Here is a 26,232-nt window from a genome sequence, read left to right as displayed (position 1 = left end):
CTATCTAAAAAAGGAATAAGATCATGATGTACCTGAGAAGGCAAAAAATAGATGCAGCCCTACTGCAAGAGACCCACCTCACAAAAGACAAATTGGAGATGATCCAGAAAAAGTGGGGAGGTACTGTTATCGGAGTAGCATATTCGGCCTACACCAGGGGAGTGATTACGTGGGTAGCACCGCATGTACCATTTCAACTACTACAATCCATGATCGAAGCGGATGGGAGGCTGGTGGTTATAGGGGGTCTGGTGGAAAACAAAGAAATATGTATCATTAATACATATGCCCCAAACCAGGACACCGTCACATATTTTAAGACCCTATACAGCAAACTGGGTCCGCACATGGGGGAGGCTGTGATCTGGGGAGGAGATTTTAATTGCACATTAAACCCGAAGCTAGACAGATCGGATAACAAACAAGATAGGCTGGCCCCAGCAGCTAAGGCCCTGCAGACCCTGCTCACGGAATTACAGCTAGAGGATATGTGAGGGTACGCCATCCTCAAGATAGGCAATATTTGCATTACTCCGCCCCACATAAAAAATCCAAATCCAAAGGGCTGCAGTGGGGGTATACTAAAAGATCTGCAGAATGCCGAAACCGAACTAGAGATGGCCTTAAGTAGAGAGGGTAGCACGAAGGAGGAGGCTGAAAGCATAGCCCAACTGCAACAGGAATGTGCAGAATATTGGGAGAGGTTATGTAACTTGAACTACAAAAAATATATAGAGAGGCAGCATGCAGGGGGAGATAAGCCTGGAATGATGTTAGCGTGGCTGTACAAAAGAGAGACCCCCAGACCCACGACAAGAGCAATAATAGGGGAAGGAGGGCAACTGACAGATACCCAAGAGGGCATCAATCGAGAGTACCTGGAATACTATAGGAAATTATATGGGGACTGAAAAGGCAGTCATAATGGGGAAATAATGGATACGCTGGAGGACATAGGATTGCCACAGGTTAGCGCAGCTGACCGCGAGGACCTAGACGCCCTGATTACACTGGAAGAGGTGGTGGTACAACTACCCACTAGTAAGACTCCGGGTGCGGATGGGCTCCCTAGCGAATTCTATAAGATGTACAAGAAAGAGGTGCTACCCCCGCTACTTGAAATGCTAAATGAGGCATTCGAAATTGGGAGGTTACTGGAGTTCCTAAGAGAAGCAATAATCATTCCTCTCCCAAAACCCAACAAGCCAGGCAAAGACTGTGGTTCGTTCAGACCGCTATCGATGCTAAATCAAGATAGCAAAATACTCACAGCCGTATTAACAAATAGAAGGAAAAGGATAAGTAACAAATTAATACACTCTTATCAAACTGGGTATGTCCCACGCAGGAACATATCCGACAACCTCAGAAGACTCCACCGGGTTATAGAACACACAGAAGAGAACTCTGAAGAGATGGTGATTGTATCACTCGATGCGATAAAAGCCTTTGACTCTGTGAAATGGCCATGGCTGATCGCGGCTTTGACACACTATGGGATAGGTCCAGGGTATCTCAAATGGGTCAAAATACTGTATAATGCACCGCTAGCCAGAGTCAAAACTGGAGCAATCATATCCGAAAGATGGCAACTGAGCAGGGGCACTGGACAAGGATGCCCATGGTCCCTGATGCTGTATATTCTAGCACTGGAACCCCTGGCAATATATCTGAGGCAGAAGTATGAGGTAATAGGGATTGATAAAAAAGGGGCAACCGCATCTAATCTCGCTATATGCAGATGACATGCTGCTATACTTACGATACCCTGAAGAAAATCTCCAATATATTTTGGAAGTGATGGAGCGATATGCGTTGCTGTCGGTATAGCGGTGAACCCCAGGAAATCAAGCATTTTCCTGCTAGGAAGGTACGTAAGGACCCCGAGTGATAAATTACCGGTCTTGCAAATACCGTGGGAGCCACAAACATTTAGATATCTGGGGATAGACATTTACCATACGGTAGAGGCGGAACACCAAAACAACACCGTAAAAGCGGTACAGAAAATCGAAAATTGCATGAGGTTCTGGGCCAAACTTCCCCTGGCAATGATGGGTAGGGGGGCGCTGCTGAAAATGGTGGTATTGCCAAGACTATTACACTTTTTGGGAAACATACCATGGTTGATACTGAGGCGATTCTTCTCGAAGTTACAGAGCATATGCAGGGGGTTGCTATGGCATGGGACGAGGAACAGAATTGCTCTTTGACAGTTACAGAATACACATGCTAAAGGGGGTATTAAACTGCCGAACTATGAGATCTATTACTTAGCAAGGCAACTGCAATATGTGGCTAAATGGCTGTCGGAAGACAACACCTCAGAAATGAGATTGCTGCGACTAGAATGTGCCCCGTTCTTCCTAAAAGAAATAATATAGTTGCACAAAGCGGAGATAAAAGTGCGTTCGAAGATGCTGATACTGGGATGGGAGATATGACAGAAAGCTTGCCAGGCCATAGAGAACCCGACACCGTGTTCACCCCAAATACTGTTGATTGCACTTGCTGGGAAGGATGAGCAATTAATTAAGATGATTAGGAGGCACTGGGAATCGGTGGGAATTGTAACAATGGGAGATATGTGGCAGGAGGGGGAGATCAAGACATTCCCAGAGCTCGTCGAAGAAACGGGTTGCACGAGGGGCAGTATATCACATATAACAGAATGATACGGCGGGTCAAAGAAACATGGTCAGAGATAACATTGGAAGAGCATCCTGAGGCCGCCATAGACACGATATATGATATTGCAGAAGGAGGGCATGAAATATCCAGGTTATAAGAACTTCTGATGACTAAAGTGGGAAAGGAGGTGACACAATTGAGACAGGATGGGAAGAAGAGGTGGGGGAACCAAGAACGATGGGATGTGGGAGCAGGCACAAGGGTACCATAAACAAGTTTCCAGGAACGCTAGGTTACAGCAAATACAGCTATATATAACCCATAGAGCATATATGACCCCCCCAAAGGATAGCCAAATTCAAGAATGCTGAACGATAAACATGCCCGAAAGGCAGAGAAGATAATGCGGGGATGACGCACGTGTTTTGGGCATGCCCTGAGGTTGGGAAATTTTGGGAGGAAATAGCCCACCGGCTGGATGAGAACGGGATTAAGCTAAATGTTGAATTAGCATGAGCATGCCTGATAGAATTCCCTAGACCACGCCAATTGAAACATGTAAGCAAACTAAAGGACTTGGCATATATACTTGCTAAGCGCAGGATAGCAATGGGATGGAAATCATGTAACACACCTAGAATAGAAATCTAGTGGAGCGATCTACAGAAATGGACTGAAGCTGAAACAGTAGTATGGCAAGAAACTGGGAATAGAGGGGAGGAAGAGGTAGAAACCCTGACAGCCTGGAAGCATTTAGTGGCCACACTGTACGGACCCGCCCAAGACTGGTCAACCTACCAGGACTCAGAGGAGGAGGCAGGAAGAGGAATCTCTCAGTAGGAACAAGTGCAGAGCGATTCATGGAGCAGGCTCAGATGGGAAGGGGGTAAGGGGCAGCAGACCTGGAAGTGTAATGTCAATCTTGAAATGTCACAATGTGTGTTGTAAGGTTGTTGCATTTCTCTGGTTGTATTAAATATTAATAAAAATAATTACAAAAAAAAAATACTGGAATGACTGTGCCCATTGGATCAATGTTTGCCTCTCATTGCCTAGCTTCCATATTGGCTCATATTCACTGTTTTCGCTCCTGCCATGTATGTTGCATGTCGCCCGTTGTAAACCCTGCATTGACTTCTTGCCATTCACCGACAGATACTTCCTATTGCTGTGCACTAGCATGCGTCACAGTAGCGAATACACGCCTGTCGGCATGACATCCCTTTACTAGTAAGTTGCTTCTGCCCCCACAAGCACTACCGGTGCTGTTGGCTATTATCAGCTACTCTGTGGGTAGTGGTACTTATCACTAATCATGCATGGCTGTACTGAAAACACTTGTGCTGCTATGCAGTTACGGATGGGTCCTCTTAACTGCTTAGCATATTTTGCTATTCACTGTCTGACCGCACTGCCCTTGCACAGACTAGTAGCTGGTACCGCTAGTGACCACTGTTAAACAGAATCTAGAAATGCCCCAACTCTGGATAACTACTGCTGCTTTACTACTCTACATGTTTCTGATCATGCTTCACAACATGGCAGACCAGGCCTACAGCACTACCACATGCTGCTAGCTCATTGTCTGTACATTGCTTGCAGCCATGCTTTCTGCACCTATTGTAACAAGCGCCACAATGCCACTTCCTTCTGTATGTGATATGTGACTGTAACTAAGCTATGAACATATACTGTAACCAGCGCCACAATGCCCACGGGCTGCTGTGCACTTAACAAATGTGAATAAATAAATAAATGTCTGCCTCTAAGTATTCCGGTATGGCAAACCCAACCTTCTCGAACTAAAGGGAGCCGCTCCCTGTCCATGGCTACAGTATTATCTTGCTCTGACAGCATCAAACTTACCACTTTCTTACCTGACTTAGAAAAACTAGTCACTAATCTGAAAAACACCAATGACCCACAGATTCGTCACAGACCCTCCACTACTGCCTGACCTAGGGTTAAAACCCTTTTACTTCAAAACTAAACTTATCCCACCTTACCTACATCTCGCGCCTACTAACAGCCCCCATCTAACCACCATCGATCTGAGCTCCAACCTACCTTGCCCTCCGGCAATCAGAAATCTTAGACTTGGTTACAGACTCCCTAAAAGACTTTGCACGCGTACTAATAATCCTCATTTAACCCCATTCAAACCGACCTCTAACTTACCTTGCCCCTTGGCAATGATAAATCTGAGACTTGGCCTTAGACTCCCTAAAGGATTGAATCTAGTAACCAAGAGCCCTTCGCAAATTACCATCAATCCAGTTACTGACCAGAAAAGCAACAACATAACCAATAAGTCACCACTCAAAACAAGCCACCCTATCAAAAACTCCAAAGCTTGCAATTTAGCTGCAGAAAACATCTCCACCACCATCAAAGCAGGTCTTACCAATGCCAGATCTTTAACAGCACATGCACTCGACATTAATGACCTCATACTGACAAATGACCCTGACATCCTAGCTATTACGGAGACCTGGCTCCTACCCACATCGGGCCCATTGCTCTCTTTAGCGATCCCTGACCAGTACACTATTTTCAGGCAAGATAGAAACTTAGTCAAGGGCGGTGGTGTTGCCATCATCGCTAAAATCTCCCTTGGCTTCAGGCAGGTCCCTGTCCAAATCTTCCCCTCAGGAAAACTCCTCTCAATTAAACTACCACCATCTCATTACCATCTGATCTACCGACCGCCTGGCCCTCTATCATCATTCGAGGAAGACCTATCTCTACTGCTCACTACGAATTCTAAGCCTGGGTCCCAAATCCTGCTATTAGGACACTTTAACCTAGGACTTCACGACGACAAAGATCGCAATGCTCTAGCCATTAGCAATAGTATCGCCGAATTAGGCTTCACACAACGGGTCGCATAACAAAGGCAGACTGTTAGACCGGATCGCAGACATTAATTGCAATATTAACATCTTGTCTAACCAGCCATGCGCGTGAACACATCACCATGCCATCTTCTTCACCGTACAAAAGAGCACTAACCATAACCCAGATAAAATACTGGCACCACCAAGATTAGCTACAAACATCCGAAATGTCACAGGGCTTAAGCTACTACTACTTCTTCAAACCATCATAAACCTTTCAACTGCTAATGAACCTAAAGATGACCCCACTCATCTCGTGGACCTTTACAATGCTACTATACTTGCCGCCCTCAACAAGAAAGCACCTCAAAAATTGCGCAAAGCCAAACCGTTCGTCCATATGAACACCTGGTTCACCCCTCACCTAAGAACCTTGAGAAAAAATAAAAGAGCAGCCGAAACTATTTGGAAAAAACCTCCCTTCCACAACTAACAAGGAAAACTTCACAACAGCATCCTCCACCTACAAAACTGATTTTTCTAGCTAAAAGTGAATCTTATAATGAAAGGATTCAGAATGCACTATCCAACACTAAAGAAATATTTAACATACTTAGAGAGCTAGAAACCCCCACTCCACCACCTGCGTCATGCGCCAAAGACACCATCTAGTGTCATAACGTCCAAAAAGAGCTATCTGATCAAATCGAGCTCCTGCGAAAGAAAATTGATACAAAAAGAGCTAACCTAGTCATTAATCTACCTCACCCCACATCCCAAACTCCTTCGCCAGAGCATTCTGACCTATTTAAATTCTCTCCCCTCAACACTAAGGAAGTCGAGGAGATTATCCTAAGCCTAAAACTGTCCAGATGCATGGACGACATCTGCCCAGCTTCACTCATAAAAGAAACCGCTAAAGAGCTCGCACCTTTCATTACCAAGTTGATAAATGCTTCATTTACAACTAACACAGTACCCACTAACCTCAAGCACGCTTGGGGCATGCCTCTCCTCAAGAAACCATCCCTCGACCCAAATACTCAGACTAACTACAGACTGATTACTACAGTTCCTTTCCTTCTCAAGATCATTGACAGAGCTGCCTACCTGCAGATCCAGCACCTCCTGGAAAGTAAAAACTTACTGGGACTACGGCAATCAGGTTTCCGCCCTAGGCATGGCACCGAAACAGCACTGATAGATCTTGTAACCCAAATAGAAGAAATTTTAAGATAAAGGCAACCTTGCTCTCCTCTTTCTACAAGACCTATCAGCTGCCTTCGATTTGGTGGACCACAAAACTCTCTGCAGCCACCTATCCACCGCAGCCCACTTCTCCAATGACGCCATTACTTGGATCCAATCATTCCTCAGTAACAGAACTACCAGAGTGTTCAGCCCGACTGCAACCGCACCACCCATTGCTGTCACATGCGGGATCCCCCAGGGTTCTTGTGTCCCCCCTACGCTTTATAATATATTTACAAAGCCCCTTTTCGAAGACTTAGACCATATGGGTATAACATACACAAACTACGCCGACGACACCCAATTTCTTTTCCCCATCTCAGGTAACTACTCAACAGACTCCAAACGACTTAACGACATATATGTCATCATTCAAGCTTGGATGGCGACTCACGGACTCTGCCTAAATGACGACAAGACAGAGCTACTTCTTGTAGGAACACAAGCTAGACTTAATAAACTCGACAACCAGTTTAACACCTTCAATATAGATGGCAATGACATCAGGGTCTCGAAGGATGTCAAAACTTTAGGCATGTACATCGTCTCAATCCTCTCCTTAGCCAGACAAATCAATGCTACTGCTTTCACCACGGCTTACACTTGCAAGCTTATCAATGCGTGTAGACCATTTCTGACTGCTGACAACTGCCTTACCTTATCTAGGTCTATAGTACTAACTAAATTAGATTTTTGCAATGCATTATATCTGGGCACTAACCAGCACAACCTAAATAAACTGCAAACATATCAAAACAATGCGCTCAGAGCTGTGACCAACTTCCCGAGATCACTCCACATCTCAGAGCTTAGACAGAGTGTTTGATGGCTCTCAATAAACCAAAGAATCAAATTCAAGACCCTGTCACTTACGTACAAATGCCTGAAGAATCAAGCACCCATGTACTTGTGCGAGAAATTCAATCTGTACACCACAAACAGAATGACTAGATCATCCCAATCCAACGCCCTTATCATAACCATGTTTAAGCTCCAAAAGGCAGGAGGCAGAAGCTTTCGGTACTTGCTGCCAAAAACTGGAATGCACTAGCCACTAGTATCAGAGTAGAACCCTCCTACCACAAGTTCCGAAAGAATGTCAAACAGTGGCTTACTACAAATGTGGCCTGACTGCCTACCTGCAACTCGTACTTCACCTGCTGCTACCCGCGCGAACGTGCTGCAACTACGCTTAAACACTGTTGTAGATATGTCTTGTTATGTAAATATTCATCTTTCATATATGCCATTGTACCTTGTAATCTCAAATATGTCAATAATGCCTTTTGTAATGATGCAAGTCATGCAGCCCATGCAATGCTAATATGTAAATACTGTCTATGTCTATGTAACTGTGTAACTCATGTAATCATAAGAAATGTGCCCAGATGCCTAAGGGCTTGGCGCGCTATATAAATAAATACAATACAATACAATGCATCAGCTGTCTGGGATTTAAACCTCCGGCATTGCGTTCCTCCTGCCAACAACTAGAGCCTGTGTGGGCTTTCCTTATCTAGTGATCTTCATAACTCCCTTCCTCTTTCTCGTCCCAGTATTTTTAAAGGACTCATATACCTGGGTTGACAGTCCTTGTCATTGTATTTAGAGGATATTGTGGGATGCCATCAGCAAGTTTTGCATGTTGTTGAAGGGGTTTACCACAATATGCCATTAAGGCACAGGGAATGGAGGGGATACCCTGACTCTCCTGCTGATGCCTGACTCCACCCATGTGGTCCGCCCTCATATAGCTGTCTCCAGGGTCAGCATCAGGTAATGACTGCTATCCCCAGGCCACATGGGAAGAGGCTACTTCCGGGAAAGGAGTGATGACATCATCAGATTCATCGCAAAAAGCACAAGGGCTTCAGCTATATTTTTTAAACAAAAAAAAAAAGATATATATTTTTGCAATCTAACTTTTACAGCCAGTGAAATTGTCCTGACTGGAATGGATAGCAATTATTTTTTGGAATATATTGATCTATATATATATCGGGTAACAAAGAAACAATTTAATAATTGATGAGCATCTGTCATTGGTATATAACATAAACATCATAATATAATTATAGACCTAAAATTCCCAGTCTGAAAATGCCTTTTGTGTTGCATCTGAAATAGCTGAGTAGTGTTTTTTTAAAGAATCGGTCATCAATAGAGAATTGCATCTTACTTTAGTAGGTGGGGAAGAGCGGGGGAGTGCAGCAGCTAATCAGGTTGCTCAGAACGCAGCTGAACCTCTTTTGAGTAAGCTCACCTCTGCTTGCACTAGCTCACCATAATTTATCTCTCTCCCTGTCACTCCTCCCCCACATTCGCCTTCTTGCCCCGCTACTCTCCCCTACCCTGTACATACCTTTCAGTGTTGCGCCACTCCTCACGATCCATACGGCCTCCATGGTAATGGAAGAGGGGTTCCACACAGAGTTAAGTATTTGTGGGAAATTATGTATTGCTTGAACGCCGCCACTTGTTTTTTCACACACATTTTTCACGGCGCATGATGACTGTCTGGCAAATGCCAATCTATCAATTATACACTAGCCAAAAATTTTGGTTTTACCAATACTTGTTGTATGTGTTTTACAGTTAACAACAAGAATAGCTCAACACAAAAACTGAACTCCCACAAAAGCTGAACTCCGTGATGCCCTGCAATGATACCCAGAATGTAACTGTAATGTGAAATGAAACTATATGGACAGAAGCGCAAGTGTAATAGAAGCAACATTTTTATTTTTTTTATTTGCAGGAAAATGTCAAAATACTCCAAGAACGTGGGGTGGCTTACATAAATGCAGATTCCTCAGTGGAAGGTAAATCACTATATAGAATTGTATTAGTTTTGTTTTTAGCTCATGTTTAATTTTAACCAAGCTAATTCAACTGTTTTATTAGAAAATGTATAGGAAATATATCTGTTCATTATTTTCTTGGTGGTAGTATACAATTGTTTTCAAAATGATTAAAAAAAACAGCTGCAGTTCCCTCTTATTCTCCATGACTAAAATCGCTCCCTTGTGAAGGATTCTAACAAGGTGTCACACACTGGATCAGTACTCTTGTCCTTAGCCTAGGATGTAGCGCTCAATTAGAATACTCTTTCTTTATTTTATATGAATTCGAATTGAGCTGATACCCAACCCGTCTCACACCCCCTTTTACAAATACTCTGGGTCACAATGGACCATGATCCAGGCCGGTTGGTGGGAATACAATATTTGTTTATTTTAATCTCAAAGGAAATCACACAATCTTTATATGGGGCAGCAATCACCAATGGTGTGATAATTACAATGAAACCTTCTACAAGAACATATCCAAAGCACAATGAATAGGAACACTTTTTCAATTAGGATAGATAGCACCCAAGTTAAAGCTTCCCCATGCAATGTTCCCTCAACCCCCAATTACTTGAATTCTGAGTGGATAGAAAGAAGCAGCAGGTAGTCGGGGATATGAGGCTTTTAAACCCTTTGAAATGGCCTAAAATGACACTCGGAGTTTAACAAATAATTAATTAAATGTGTGGTTAAATAATGATGTACGTATGTTTTATCACAGTATCAGTGACGTTATACCACTAGCAACTATAAGATAAGGTATCCCAAAAGGCATAAGGTTCATAAAGCAGGTTGAAATTGGGAACACTGCAGTCAAATCACACATGGAATGGTTGCATTTTTCTCTTTTTCAGCTTTAAATGTCAAACTTTTTTTTTAAACGGGTGAAAAACACAGACTCGGAATGCGTTTTTTAGGCTGGGCGATAGATGCACATCACAGGGACAATATAGAAGTGAAAGGGTGACTATAGCTGAAGAGTTGGAGGAGATTTTCAAGGTGCAAGTAATACGGTTTTGGTAAAATGAAAGCAGTTTAACATGAGAAAATCGGTTTTGAAAGGAAAAGGACAAGTTTTACTTACACTAGATTTAATGGCTAGAAAAGAGGAATGCCACGCATGAATATAAAAGTTACGCTGCAGTTGTAACACTTCACGCAGCGTACCCCTTTTCTTCAGGTAAAATTAATAAATTTAATCAAAATATTGCTAAGAACTTCTGATCTATGCGAGACAAAAATAAAGAGAAAAGTGGCGCTAATGCTTGGAGATCAAGGACAAGATGCACAGAGAATTCTAACAGCTGTAAACAAGGAACCAGGGTATGGATAGGATTACTTACAGAGTGGAACAAAGACAAAGGATCAAGATGGGGTAGACTATGAGTGGCTATGGGATGGGGAAATACTCGCAATCTGCACTGGAGTTTGGGGATTTGGGCAGCCAACCGGATTCTGGCCTCAAAAGGTTCTGGTCACAGGAAGGCGGCTCTCCTAACCGCAAACAGCTGGGCAAGTCTGGTCACTGGATGATTGCAAGGATACAGCGGGCATGCAGGTAGTGGGCAAAAGCAGGTCTGGTCACAGGATGCTTCCCAAAGGGGTACCACAGCTTATCCCCCTTGTTATTGGGATTTCAGTGGAATTTCTGGATCAATGGCCTTTTTGGCCTTGCTGGGATAAGATCAGCTATGCTAGCCTTGCAGTAGACCTGCATTTCTGGAACTGCGGAACCTGGAATACTAATTTAGGCCGCAGGATTCCTCCCTTTCCTTTATTCCTTACTTACCTTTTTTTGTATTTATTTACTTCAAAAGATTTGGTGCTTTATTCAATAAGGTTTTTCTGTGTTTTTTCTGTTTTTTCTGTTTGCAAATCTATTTTGAATGTATATGTCCTGATGACTTTTTTGACTTCATTGAATTTTGCTTAACCTTTTGTTTTCAAGTTCTTTTCTGCACTTGTGTTTAAATTTGTCATACTTTCTTTCATGTGATTCTGAGTTTAAGCAATTCCTAGAAAGAAAAATATTCTGGAATCTGTTTCACCAATTTATATACCATTGATGGTTGCTAAAAAATAAAAAACAAAAGATCCCATTAAAAAATCTTTTTTCAAAAAAAGAAGGAATGTTTTCAGTATTTAGAGTGGCGTAAAATAAATGTGATATCCGCTGTTAGGATACACCATAATTAAATTTGATTTAAATTATACTTGATTCTTCTCTATAATAGCATAGTGGATACCATTGGTATAACAATTTTCATATGTCCCAATCCACATTATGCTTTAAGGGACTATCCCTACCTCTTTTTATGTATGAAGGCCTTGCAGTAGAGTCTGGAATCTTGCAAAGGTGGATCTGGAATGTCAGGATACGCAGGCACTGGAAATTCAGGAGAGAGTGTATCCAGAGTTATGTCGGCCTCTTATTTATGATTATACGATGGGACAGGTTTATGCTGGGCATGCCTCTAACAACTGGATTGGTCAGGGGTGATTGTTACCACCTTGCTGTCAGCGAGTTGGGTTTCAGGGGCATGATGTCAGATTTATGATGTGTGCTTTACAATGCATAGGATTATCCCACAGTTACTTTTGCTAAAATCAGTCTAACATAAATTACACATGTGTACAGTTGTGGTACATTAACAAATTACAGAGACAGATTACATATTTTACGCCGAACATTGCAGTCCGATTCTCACGTTTGTAGAACTTTGTTTCGTCTGTCTAATAGTTTTTCGGGTTTTTCTATGAAATTACTTTACCTAAAATTATATAACTTTATACATGTGTATGTATAGTAATAAGGCATGTGAATATTGAATTTCAAAGTGGCATCATATACACTTCCCTCATAATATCCAATTCTCTGCCATTTCTGTCCACAATATGCCAGTGAAGACTACCATGTCTTGTTTAAAAGCCACAAAACATACACTTAAACTGTACAATTTTTACATGTCTGTGCTGTCCGTTACAGAATTAACAGTCCTAAAAGTTTATTCATCAAATAGTATTTTGAGACAGATGGAGCTGCCTTTGTCCTCCAAATATGGTCATGACTTTCCAGGCTACCACCAACTGTCAGTTCAGCGCAGGGTGGCCATGGGGGTTTCCCAGTTTGATTGAATGTTTGTCACTTCCCCCACTTCACACGTAGGTGTCCCAGATCTATTGCCTCAAGCTGAAGCCCAGACAGAAGTCTGACGAGCGTGTGCTATTTCTTTCGCTTGGACCATTCAAGGTTTTCAAAGGTAGCAATTAACATGCATGTGTCCCAGAAATTTATGGTGGCTCCTTTTGGGGGAAGGCTCCAGTTTAGCCAGCAGAAAAACCTGTTCTGGAGCTTCCACAGTCCAGCCAATGCATTTAATTCTTTATTTTATTTTATTTCGTTCTGAATCAGAAGCAATCCTATTGAAATAAAACATCCCATATGTGTTTCCCAGCAATCCCCTTTACATTGCTAGGCCAAGACAGGGCCTTCGTTCAACATTACACTTTTAAACAGGCATTTTTCCTTATTTGCAAAAGCGCATTTTAACCCATAGTGAAGTCTGCTGTGCTGACCATTTCAAAAGGTTTTCTCTTTCTTCTGACTTTCAAACGCTGTTTTGCCCTAGTCAGTTTCACTTATACAGCAATCTCAGGTCCACTGAAATTGACATATGGCCTTAGAGCTAGGGTTTCGTTTGAAACAGTGATTTTTGACATTTTCTAGCCCAAAAGTCAAGCGTTTAAAGCTTCTGTTGATTTCCCAGACTTGGTCTGACAAGGCCTGCCATTCAGGAATAATGCTTTCTCCTGCTGGGGCACAATCCGAATATGGATGGGCATGGCAGGGCCTCACAGATAAAAGCAGAGTAATGTAGAACAGATGAAATGAGCATCAGAGCGGCATCATTTTAAATGTAAAATAGTTCCCTAGTGGAAGGTTTCAGTGACAATACTTTAACTTATAAAGAGTAGATTTCCAAAGGAGGAAAAAATAAAATATATATCAGTCCAAACAAAGCCCAATGTACCATTACATTGGATAATGATAAAACCTGATATTACAATGCCCTGAATTTCATATAGCAGTATTTAGTTTTAGAAATTGCAAACCTGAAGCTATCATTAACCTAAAACAAGAAAAGAACAAATTGGGCAAGCTAATGGTTTGATCTGCTGTAAATTGCACAAGTGATGGTAACGCTCTGATTGATATTCACAGATTCTCCTGCCAGAAGAAATTGTTTGTGAAAAATATTTAATGGTTTTACTTCTTTATAAGCAAGGAGTTATAGCAGTTATAATGCCAACATTTATAAAACACATGTGCTAAGCTTTTGGCCATGGGTAATTATCAAGGGAGGTTGTTCCTGCCAGTTTAGGCAACCTTTATAACAAAGTGTTTGTTAGTAATGGGTAGTGCCTACATGTTTTTGACTTACTGCCATCCAATTACTGACATCAAATAAAAAATGAACAAAATACTGGAATTTATTTTAAATGGCCTTTCCTGACCTTTGCTTGATCTCTTGAGGCTGATATGGTCTTTGAAGGGTAGAGTGGAGTTTGTGTACACAGACCTGGGCATTGTTCAGATGTTTGTGTACATTTCAAGAAGAGTTTCTTTTAAATTCTAGTGCCAGCTTACTTTCTAATGGTTTTCTTTTAGACACATTTCATCTTAATAAATGCACTGACATTCCTCACAAATTGCCCTCTCTCCTTTATTGTTTATATTATCCTTAGAATTCATATTGGTGACTTTGGGTATTGCTGACAGCCCAGGACCACCATTACAATTAAGCAATCTAGAAGGCTGACTCTGGGACCACAAGCAGAAAGGTACTGCAGGGAACCAAATTGTCCTTTTACATTTTAAACCCAATCCTGCTGTAGAGGAAGGAGGCAGCAAAAATTGAAGTTTGCCTTAACTGGGACATATCTTTTTGCCTATAATCATGACAGTATTCTTTGCCCCCCTCACAAGTGAGTGGAACAGACATGTGATTGTTAATGTTGACTCCTCTGTTCCTGTATCTACTGTGCAAATCCAATCTTCAAAACCATGTTATAAGAAGAATTGATAAAAAATAGCTTTGATTGTATAATTGGTTGATAGTGAATTGGTAAAAGACACATTAAAAAGGGCAAAAGTGGGCTGGATTTCTCTGATTTAAAGAAGAGGGAACATTCCCTTTTTCTTTAAGAAGTACGCTACACGGATTTCTCTGTTGATCCCAAATATACAGCCCGATAAGGGAGTAAGATGACAGAGGAGATAATTACTACCTTACTGTTACATTGGATTCTTGACGGGTATGATACATATGACTGCGCCAAAGAGACCTTCAACGGGATGTTGATACATTGCAACCCATCTGATCCCTGTGGATGCTGCCATAATCTAGAGTTATTTCCTGATTTTAGATCTCTGAAATTACAGCCAGCTTCAATCACTGGCCCTGGATTTTCTTTAGCCTATTTGGCTTTTCCCTCCTAAGGATGCACATTCCAATCAACATTATGTTTCCCTCTATTTGTCCATCATAGTAGTTATGGTGGCTACAGTGAAGGGCTGTACATCACAGTTGGAAAAATTGACGAAAGTGATCTCAGTGCATCTGTAGACCCTGGCATATCTTACTTGCGTCTTAACATTTATCACTTTATTGTGTCCAATTCTGTCCTTTGTTATTTTTAATAACTAATTTTCAAGGAATATTGATAGGTAATAAAGGGTTCGCATTGTCAATTAGGTGATAATGGGAGCAATACTTTGAAATAATTGCAACCAGCATAACACGTTCAAACATTTGTAGACCGTATCTTGTAAGGTTCTTTGGTTCTTATTGGTCAATATCTATGTATTTAGGTTCATAGTTTCAGCCACAATAATATTGAAAAATATTTCCAAAAAGACCCTGTTGCCATTGCTATCTTGTTGGTATTTCTTCTGAGGTATGTGCACTGTTTTTGTCACATTCAGTTTGTAACCTCATATTTTCTGATCAACATTGATAACTCATGGGTAGAAATGTGTGAACCAATTATGCTGGCCTAGGAACTTAACAGTGCATTTAGGAAGTTCAGATTGTTGGAAATATTGCATCTCATGTCTGACTTGCTCCCAGGAGACTCCTTCCTAGCACTGCTCCCTCTTTTTTGGTCTGGTCTATCTTCCACATGCGTGTTCCCTCATCCACCTTACTCACACTCCCCATAAGCATGGGGAAAATGATCCTTCTCCCTCCTTTTCCTCAACTTGTTTCCCCAACTTCTTATCTTCAGTTATTCTTTTCTCTTCACCTCTCCACTTAAACCCTCTTCCTTGATTTCTCTTGCTGCTTCTTGCTTACCTTTATTTGATTCATTTTACTTAAGTTCTCCCACAACCTCTTTTATGATTTATCTCGGGACCTCCTTTTACACTCTGGCCTTGTTCCTCAGCCTGTCTCTCCTCCTTTTTCCAGACAAATTGAATTAACTCTGGATGGCCACCCTTTCTCCCTCAATTCCTAGGTCTATCTCCTTCTCTCCTGCCCTCTTTCTCTCTCCCCTCTCTTTCTCTCTCTCTCTGTCTCTCTTCCTATATTGTCTTCTCCCAGACTCTTGGGACATCACTATCACTCCCCCGCCCCCCCCCCCCCAAGCTCTGCAGACTTTCTCCCCAAGTTCTGCAGACTCTTTCTCCCCAACCTCTGGGGTCTATCCCAACCTCTGTGGTCACTTTCTCCCCAACATTTGTCATATTTTGCTCTCTAGCCCCATGGGTATTTCTCTCCACATACCTGAGGGCCTTCCACTCCCCAATTCTCAAATCTTTCTCTCCCTTTCTGGCATGCTGCCTCCTGCACCAGCTTCTTCCACTCTTCTCTCTGAGGTTAACACAAACCCCTTCAACCTCTGCTTCTGCCATAGGTCCTTCCTTTTATAGGACCCTGACCATGCCTTCCAGCCTCTCTTTTTTCTAAGGGGGCTCAGATGTACAGGTTTGGACTGGGCACTCTAGAATTGGTGGATCTCTGTAGCTCAGTGGGTCCTTCACGTCCCAACACAGACACTCCCTCCCCCCCCCCTTTGCTGCAAAAGATCAAACTGACTTACTGGTTGTCTGTAATCATGGTTTCCTACATGGATTATGTTAAGGAGGAGATGGCCTTAGCAGTAGGGAGCTTCACATATGCCTTTTGTGCCTGACTCAGGCAAACCAGTGGATTCCTGCAGAGAGTGCATGCCTCATCAATAAGGTGTTCTCTTAAAGGGATAGTGTGCTGCCTTTGCGGCATGAGGCAACTCATTGTTGATGTCATGCTGTGGGCAGGTCGGGATCTTCGTCACACTGGCAACAGACTCAAGAAAACATTGCTTATGGTGGCACCTGGCCCTCCTGGTAATCCAAACAAGGTTTGGCAGTAGCTTTCCAACATTAAACATCTTTAACAACAGAATATTTGTAATTTAATTGGTTTATTAGACATATCACAGAGAATATTGCACAATTTAGGCCTGTCTAGACCATCCAAGACTTTACGCAAGTCCTTCATTGAAGAGAAATCTTCATATAATCCTGATAAAACTGCACCATTCAATTTGCAAATTCATAGTGGGATTTGGCCAGTTTACCATCGGCCCCATTTATCACTGTTCCATAATTTCGAGGACTTTCAACTTTCACATTGTTCCCTGGAATCCCACAGATTCTATGCCACTCAAAACAGATGCCAGCTTTATGAATGAGGTTGTTCTTTTGGGTGGTATGTTATTATAATGAAAGTGATCTGACTTTTACTTATCGTTTAATTTTACACAGTCTATCCTGTTTCTAGATGTCATAAACACCCAGTGAAGACACTGGTCCCTGTGGTCAAAGTGGAGGCTTCCCTATCGGCACACCATTGCGGAGCTCAACTCCAAGATGGCGCTGCTATTTCCCACTCAACTGAAGGGCTTTGTGATTCCAACATAGCACTGTGCTGTCAGCGCCGGATGCAGTTCTGTTCCCAGAACAGTTATCAGCTCTCAGCAGATGCAACTTGGCGCATCTCAACACTAAGGATTAGTTGCCTAGCTCAAGGGATTCCAGGAAGACAAGAGGACAAGATTACCAGGAGCGCTGATTCTTTTCCCTTCCTTTGGTTCTTCCCTTAATTCTTCGGTCTTGCCCGTGCCTGCATATTCCTTTGCTTCCAGCCTCTCTGTCCTTATCTCTGTGCCTGCTTCTTCTTGTGCTTCTAGGCCTTCAGTCCTTTCCTGTAAATCTTTGTTTGTGTACTTTTTTCCTGCCGCCTTCTGCCTGTATTTTTGGATCCAGTGAAACCTGTGTTTTGGTAGCCACACTATTTTGGTAACCTTGGATTTCTTACCTGGAACCAGTTGCTATAGTGCATCAGCCTCCTTCTGCCATCTGGATCAGGTTTTATTTTCCCTCTTGAGGGTTTTTCCTGCTTGGCGGCTGGCTCCGGGTGTTCCCCTGTCTGGTGTATCATTCATCAGGCAGGTCCAGAGACAGTCCCCCTTATCTCATCGACTCCTCGCAAAGAAAATTAATGCCACAGCAAAGTAGCCACTGTCGCTTCAGACAACAACACATAGGTGAGACCCAAACCCCGGCTTCAGTCCTCTGACAGTTCTACTTCTCATTCTGAACCTGACAGTGGATAACTGAGTTGAATTATAAATCCAATTTTTAAACACTGAAATTCCCATTGAGTGCTTTGCAAGGATGCCTTCAGATGGTGTTCAAATGTATCCAGTAAGACTACATGTGATTAAGTGCATACATTTATCTATCTGTTCCTGTATCTATTTGAGAAACTGAATCTTCATCCTACCAATAATAGTATTGAAGTAGCCAGTATTCACTAAGGAGAGGTGTATAGTCTGGGAGGTCAGTATGAAATGTGGCTTGATTTTAGGCTAGGCCAACCTATAACCTAAGCTGGTATAGATTATAGAAAGATAGAACAAGGAATCATGTTCTGTTGCGGAAGCACCAGCAGTTGATCAGGTTTTGATGATCAAATTACATACACATTGCTCTGAGTCTAAAATACACACAATTGTGGCCCTGTGAACTTGTCCTCTACCACAGCAAAGGGAAAATTTAAATCTCCAGCTATTCAGCAGAACATCCTGAGGAAGTGAAGAGCACAGCGTTTTTGTCGATCACTCCAAAATGTAGAACCATCCATCTTGGCTATATAAACATTGAACAAATGAAAGGTCTGTGACCTTCTCACTAGTCAGACTCTGACCTTTCTACCATCTTGTTCTTAATATTGTGATTGTAAGCCAGATTTCCGTGCTTGGACATAATGCTCAGAGCAACTCTTCTCTTCCTTCCCAAAAGAGCTAAGAGAATTATGTCATATATTATCACTTTGATAACTTCTTCTGTTAGGGCTCTTGAAGGAGTGCTATTTCACAGCCTACAAGTATGAGGTAATTAAGTAATTCACTGTTTCTTTTCGGTTTACTGGATGGTACATCCACCCATCAATTGTAGCAAGCGGGTTGTCTGCAGTAGTTGGGGAGATGGTATTGAGTGAATTAGTCCCTTCTCCCCCACAGGGAAGCCCCCCCACCCGTGAGGCTAGGGCTGTGAGCCTGCTCCACAATACCCTCCATAGGGGTAGAGGCAAGTGGGACCTCAGCTGGAGAAACTCCCCTTTGGGGACAAGGCCTCTTGTTCCGATGAGGAACTCCCTAAAAACCATCTCAACAATACCTCTAAGAACATTTACTATGGAAACATATGTGACGAAGAGGATGATTTATGGAGGGAGAGAGAAGCCATGGGAGTTGGAAAGAGAAAGACCCGGAAGTACGTTGGGGAATTCCCAAGCATATGTCACACATAACAGGAGAGGATACTGGCAAAGCGAAAAGCCAGTGAGTTACAATACAGGGCTGGTCCTTCCTTTAGAGAAAGAGTTGGACATGCAGCATCCGGTGACCAGAAAGGAGAAGCGTGAAGCTGAATCAGACGCACAGTGTCTCACCTGGAGGAGAGCGAGCGAAGGAGACTGACGGCTGGCATCCTGTACATCAAAGAGAGAGACACAGAAGGTGGTAGTACGACCACAAGAGACTCGTGGTGGACCAGGAGTCCCTCAATGCTGAAACCACTCCACAGATAGAGACGCAGAACCTAAGGGTACGAGAAGCACCCTATGACCATGCTCATTTAGGAAGCATTATAGGAGCCAGAGAGAGAATGTTGGCAGTGCAGAGAACCGACCGAGAGCAGCTAGAAGCTCTGGTGACGTTATCTCTAGGAGTCCCAGGTAACAGGGCGATCGGGGGACCTGGGAGGGGAACCGAGAATCGTTATGGGACCAATCCTTCTCGTCCCAGTCAAAATAAAGAGACTGTGATATTGAACCAAGAGGAGTGAATGAGAAATGTTATGAGAGTAATCCTACTTGTGCCAGTCAGCATAAAGAGACTGTGACAATAAAGCCCAGAGGAATTAATGAGAATTGTTATGAGTCCAAACTTACTCATCTCAGTCAAGATAAAGAACCCCAAATAGTGAAATCTCCAGAAGTGAATAAGGATCAATACTGGAATACTCAGCATTGTAACAGGAAAGTACAAGGAAATACAGTCGAACAAAGACGTATAAAGGTTGGATAATTTTACTGTGGGAAGAGAGGAGAACAGGTCTCTATAGAGAGACTCAAAAGGAGAGTAAAAGAACCCAAATGGGTAACCATCAAGGAAAGGCGAAGCAAAGCAAAGTCGACCGAATTGTATGAACTGATCAAAACAGTCACCAGAGATTATTTGAAAATATAACTATTGAAATACAATTTTGCAAGAAGTGAATAGACTAAAGGAGAAGGAAGTCATTCTCCTGTCTTTAGTTGTTATTTCAGTGGTAGGGCCAGTTAGGCTAGTGTGTACAGTGTACAGGCTCTGATAAGATATTCACTGACGACCACCTTAGTTAGTTTTGTTAGGTAGGGACACCTTAAAGCATAGGCAACGTTAGGCTTTTTTCCTTTTCTTTAATAAACTTCATAGTGATATGACTTACCAGAGTCATTGTCCTCCTTCTGGCCCGCCACATAAATTGAATTGGTCCATGTTGCTAACACATCAGAAGATAAAACATGAGGTCATAGAGGGTGCCTTTGAACATGGCAAAATGTGGGTCTTAATGGAGATGGTAATTGCTTGAAGATTAATGGATCTGGGGCAAATCATATACACATGTTCATTTAATGTTATCATTTAAACAAATTTAGAATGCGCTTATATCTAGAAAGTATTTGGCCATTAGGATCTTCCACACACAAATGCCGGGCAAGCACCACCGCGGTAAGGCCAAACAAACACATATAGAGGCCTTTGTCAAGAGAGATGCAACGGGCAAGTCGTGGCTGTCTGCGGCTACTGTGGGTGATGTTGCCTCCTCGCAGTCATACTCTAGGGGAGAAAACAACATCCTAGCGACCATTGCATCATTTAAGATGCTTGGAACATAAGGTGGATGCTGTCATCGTGGATGTAGGGCTGCTGAGGCAGGACATGCGTACCCTGTCGGATTGAATATGGACTGTGTTAACCTAAGTGTGAGAAAACACCAACGTGGCTGCCACCCAGGTGCAGTTGTCTGAGCTGACTGTCTTGGTGTGCATTTTAGAGCATTGAGTAGAAGACTCAGAGGGGAGGGCCAGAAGGAACAACATCAGGTTCCTTGGGCTGACTGAGGGTGGGGAAGGGAGCGACCCGACCACCTATGTCAAAAATGTACTATTGCAGGAAGTGGGCACAGCTACTATTGCAGGAAGTGGGCACAGCGAAGTTAACCCAGGGTTTCACAGTGGAGAGAGCGAACAGAACACTGCCCTGGAGGCCTCCCACAGGAGGCCCGCCGAGACCCTTGATAGCAAGATTTCTGAATTATAAGGACAGGGAGCGATCTTAGCTTTTTCCAGGGACGAGGGAAGCACCGTATGTGCATCGTTGAAGCTCGCAATCTACCCTGACTACACAATGCTAGTACAAAAGCGGAGAGTAATGTTTGGTCCCACGAAGCTCAAGGTGATTCCCAATGGAAAGACCAATTTATCCAAGGACAAATTTCTTGCGCACTTCTGGATGGACTTGCAGCGGATAGTGCAGCTCCCTGAGAGGAGAACATGTGGGGCGGCAGGATTCTCACCCCATGACAATCTAAGGCAACAGGTGGGAATCTATATGTGGGAGTGGAATGCTTGAAGTTTAAGAACGTTTTTTTACGAGCATGTGCTGTTGCCTGGCAGGCTGCAAGGACAACCCAATAGGCATTATGTTTTTGATGCCTGTTCTGTGGCATTGCACTGCTGTGCGCTCCCCTGGAGGGGCGGGGTTGGAGCGGGAAAGGCAGTGGGGCCCGATTGCAAGTTATGCAACAGGGCTGTTGGTTTGTTGTTCTGGGGATGGTTGGGGCGGGGGGAATTTTGCATTGGTGTTTTGCTCTCACCACCTTTTGAGAGGTGGGACTGTACTGGTTGTTTGTTTGTGAGCCAATGGGTTGGTAAATCCAAACACAGCAATTTCAGAAAACAGAAGCCAAAAAAGTCAAAACACCAGTCAAGTAGACGAACCAAAGCCAGAAGGGATAATCCAAGGAGTTCAGGAGGAAAAGCCAGGGGGTGCAAAAAAACTGTATAATCCCAAAAGCCAAGCACAAGTAGCCACTCACCAGTGGGGAAACAGGAACACAATCAGTTGAGAAGCAGCAAGCCATTTAAGTAGCTGGTTCCGGTTGTCTGCGTGGGTTTTCCGAACCGCATGAGCATCCATGTTGTAGTCATTCATGTGATATGTGCTAGCCCTAGCAATGCTCTGCTGCCACAGCCCGCAGCATGAGCACGGAGCATGACAACACCATCCTTGACATGCAATATTATATACCATCAATGAATGAAGGGGATGGTGTTAGCAAACATATTCTATCAGCCATCATAGAATGGGCCTGGTTCACAGGCATGACCATTTATCACTCAATCCTGGTTTCTTTTGAAATTGACAAAAACAAACATTTTGGCAGAATGGGCAACAGATTCAGGTTCCCAAGATCCATAGCTTGATAGGGAAGCAAATATTTCAAAGAACTACTACATATTCTGATATCGCTAATTGGAAATGTAAAGCTCCCTATCACAATCGAAAGGCAGAGAAGGGGTGGAACACAATCACTGGCAAATGGATCCCAGTCAACAGGTTCTGCTTGAGAATCATTTAATACTGGACAGCATTACAAGTTACTAGGTGTTGGGATTAAGGATAGATAAAGGCCCCCTTTTCCTTGTTCCTTATATATGAGTGACTGTTCGCAGAGCTACAGTATCTTTGGGTGAAAAAGCACTAGGATCAAAAAACGGCCCTTAAATGCACAAAAACATGTAGCAGAAAGAGCACATTGGAAATAGTCCTCTTCAATCTGGAAACACCTTTTGTAATAGTAAACAAGTTGAACATGCCAGATACCTAAGAGTAGACTGATCTAGTACCACCTACAATACCTGAGCCACACTCAAGGTCGCAATTGCAAATCCGAATGAGCAACTGAATGAGGGAAATCACACACACCATAACAGAATCTGCATGCCACTCTCTCATGCAGCCCCGATGCCCCAAGATTCCATATCTAGACCAAATGCCCAAAGCTGTCAATTGCCCCTAATAATGTTAAGTGGCTATTTGTGTATGCTGAATAGTGATACACCACCCTCTGCGGTCTGGCTTTGTCCAGAAAGATTAAAGCATATTTTGAACCAATACAGGCAAATGAACAAATAAACATGCTTTCAAGACTTGTCCCAAACAGGATAACCTTTCCAATCAATCAGATGCTGCTATAAATGTTGAGAACATGACAATTTCTGAAATTAAGAATTTCTGATAAACATAGACAATAAGAGAAGGCAGTGGAGCCGTGGAATCATAGAATGCACCATTGACTTAGAAAATATCGGAAACTGGATGTACCCTCCAATGTATTGGCAATTACAAAAATCTGGGGGACTTTGTGTCCTGTACTACTTTGATTCTTTCTTAAAATGAGCATACCAATCTACAGTCTGTTGTAAGGACAATAGAGTTTCAACATTTGCATTATGTAATTTAGGACACCGCCTAGACAGGGCATCCACCTTAACATTATTGGTCCCAGCAATATACATTAATTTAAAATCCTAGTAGATGAAAAATAAGCCACCAAAGTTGATGTCTGTTCTACAATAAAACCTGCTTCTATAGCTTGAAAATTACGATTATTATTATTAGTTGTTATTATTGAGGGTATTTATTGTGCACGGACCTAGCTTCAGGAAGCAAATGAGTGCTCTACAATCATAGGGGGAAGAACACAGTGAGGGAAGCAGATAAAAAAGCAGCGGGGAGCTAACGGGAGGGTAGGCAATTGCCAGCATAGATGGAAGACAGTGGGGAGAAAATCACCAACTCTCTGGAAAAGAGGGGTCTGGAGAGTGTGTGGACATAGGTGTTATGGATGAGCCATTCCTTGTAGGGAAAGGTCTTGAGCTCTTTCCTGAACTGTAGAAGTAATGGGGCAAGTGTGATGTTGAAGGGAGGAGGTTCCGGAGTCTTGGAGCGTAGACAGAGAAGGCCTGTTTTCTGGTTCTTTTCTTCATGCACTGTCGTAATTAAAGTCTGCACATTTCCTTACTTCTGGTAGATCACAGGCCTCTGGAGATGCTGAGTTTCTCAGTGAGGTACTTGGGAACTTCAAGATGACAACCTTGTAGATGATGCAATAGAATTTGAAGATGATACAGGCTTTCAGTGGTAGCCAATTCAGTTCGATGAGGGTCGGGGTGATATGGTTGAATTTGCGTAGTCCTTAAATAAATCTTAATGCAGCATGCAGGACACATTTCATGGGTGCCAGGGTAGTCGCTGGAAGGCCTGCCAAAAGGAGATGCCACCATCCAGGTGGGAGAGGACCAAGGCTTTGATAGCAGATCTGAAGCTGCTTTGTGGGATAAAAGGCGTGATTTTCTGCACAAGAGGATTCATCTGGAGTTCATATAGAAAGCAGATGCCTGAGAAACAAGTCTCTACTAGGAATTTGCTTGCATCATGGCCAATAATTCTGATTCAATTGCATCATAATTAATCTAAATCAAATTCATCAAGGGTGGGACAAATAAAAATAAATGCACAATCTGAACATATCCTTTGACCTGAAGCATAACTGTTCCTTTGGATCTGTCAGAAGCATTGGTCTCCACAACCAAAAGTGTTGACGTGTAAGGAAAGGCAAATCAGGGACAAAAGTAAAAATCCCACTCATATCTCCAAAACGTCTGCAAAATCATCTCAACAGAATCCTTTCACCAAATGTTCTTTCTTCAAAAGAAGAGAGATCAAGAGACATTGTGGGAATGAGTATAATGCATTTAAAATCTTCCAATCCCTCCTCTTCCCCCAAATATATTGTTTTAGGATTCATAAACCATCCGGAATGAGGAAGAACACACCCCAAATATATTACTCTCTCCCATAACTTCATAGTGCCATGGCAGACACCATTCTTCTCCAACACTTACAGAAAGTGCCCCACAACCTTTAAGCATACAGTCTGTTAGAATTCATTTTCTGTGACAGAACTACAACAAATCCAAGGAGTCTAGGGAGGTGAACCTGCTACGGTTAACACTCACTAGGGGACACAGTAAGCAGAATTCCTCTGGATGTGACTCCCCCTTAGTGGAAGGGAAACTCCTGAGAGATACTTAAGTCAATCACTTCCCCGCAGAGACTAACACCTTTAATGGGGTATGTAGGAGCTGGCTGTTGTAATAATCATTTACACCCTTTTGACATGGCCGACTGGCTTCCGACCCAAACTTCACTTCATCCTTTTTATAGAAAACCGCTACCAAAATTGAGCGTGCCAGCCCAGCCTTCTACACAACCACAGATATAAGGTAAACTGCTGAACGGTGGCAAAACCAGCCTCCTGGAAGCTCGTCAGTCGAATAACCAATCAGGAAGGAGTATCCACACAGCCTGCAGAGTTGAATTATGCCACAGCATATATTGGGAGGAGAGACGGTCGGAGAGACAGAACGCCAGCTGCGGCGGCGCACCAGAAGGTCCACATTAGGAGAGTAAAACGTGGCCCGGCAGGCGAGAAATAATAGTCGTGGGGTGTTGCAGTCTGAGTGAGAACAGAGTACCTCAAGGGCTGAGGCATAGCCCGGAGGAGGTACTGCCCACAAGCACCCGTACCGAGTAAGCAGGAACCACGAGGAGGTGCCCAGTGTGAAAGAGTCCAGTTTGGAGTCACATAAGCAGCTCTGCAGCCAGACAAGGGACAGTCGTCCCACATAGCCCTTCCAGGGAGCACTGCTCCTCGTATACAGGAACTGGGTGCCTTCCGAGGAATGGGAGGCGGACAGCAAAATCAGAGAAAAAAACCACAGTGTGGGGAGGAAACAGAAAAGCCTCAAACTGGAGAGAGACTAGGAGAACTGCACAGTAGGGAGAAAGAGGGAAAATAACCCAGATTGGGGATAGATGAAGATTACCCCAGAGAAGGGGAGTGATGCGGATAAGAGCCCCAGAGCAAACACAGATTTGAAAAGCCCCAGAGTGGATGGTGAGAAACAAAAAAGCTCCAGAGTGGGGAGGGAAACAGAAAG

At 43.0% G+C, this 26,232-nt stretch overlaps 1 protein-coding gene across 3 annotated transcripts in view; it reads left to right on the top strand.

The window, feature by feature from the left end:
* Nucleotides 1–26,232, top strand: part of LOC138527989 (glutamate carboxypeptidase 2-like) — an 898,418-nt gene that overhangs the window by 539,682 nt on the left and 332,504 nt on the right. For all 3 annotated transcript variants that reach the window (XM_069639404.1, XM_069639405.1, XM_069639406.1), the window contains exon 12: nt 9,478–9,541. In XM_069639404.1, coding sequence (XP_069495505.1) covers nt 9,478–9,541 — 64 coding nt within the window. The remainder of the gene's footprint in view (nt 1–9,477; nt 9,542–26,232) is intronic.

Source organism: Ambystoma mexicanum, chromosome 7q (genome assembly GCF_040938575.1).
Source record: "Ambystoma mexicanum isolate Mex_15411 chromosome 7q, UKY_AmexF1_1, whole genome shotgun sequence".
Taxonomy (NCBI): Eukaryota; Metazoa; Chordata; class Amphibia; order Caudata; family Ambystomatidae; genus Ambystoma; species Ambystoma mexicanum.
This window is presented reverse-complemented; position numbering and strand designations above follow the sequence as displayed.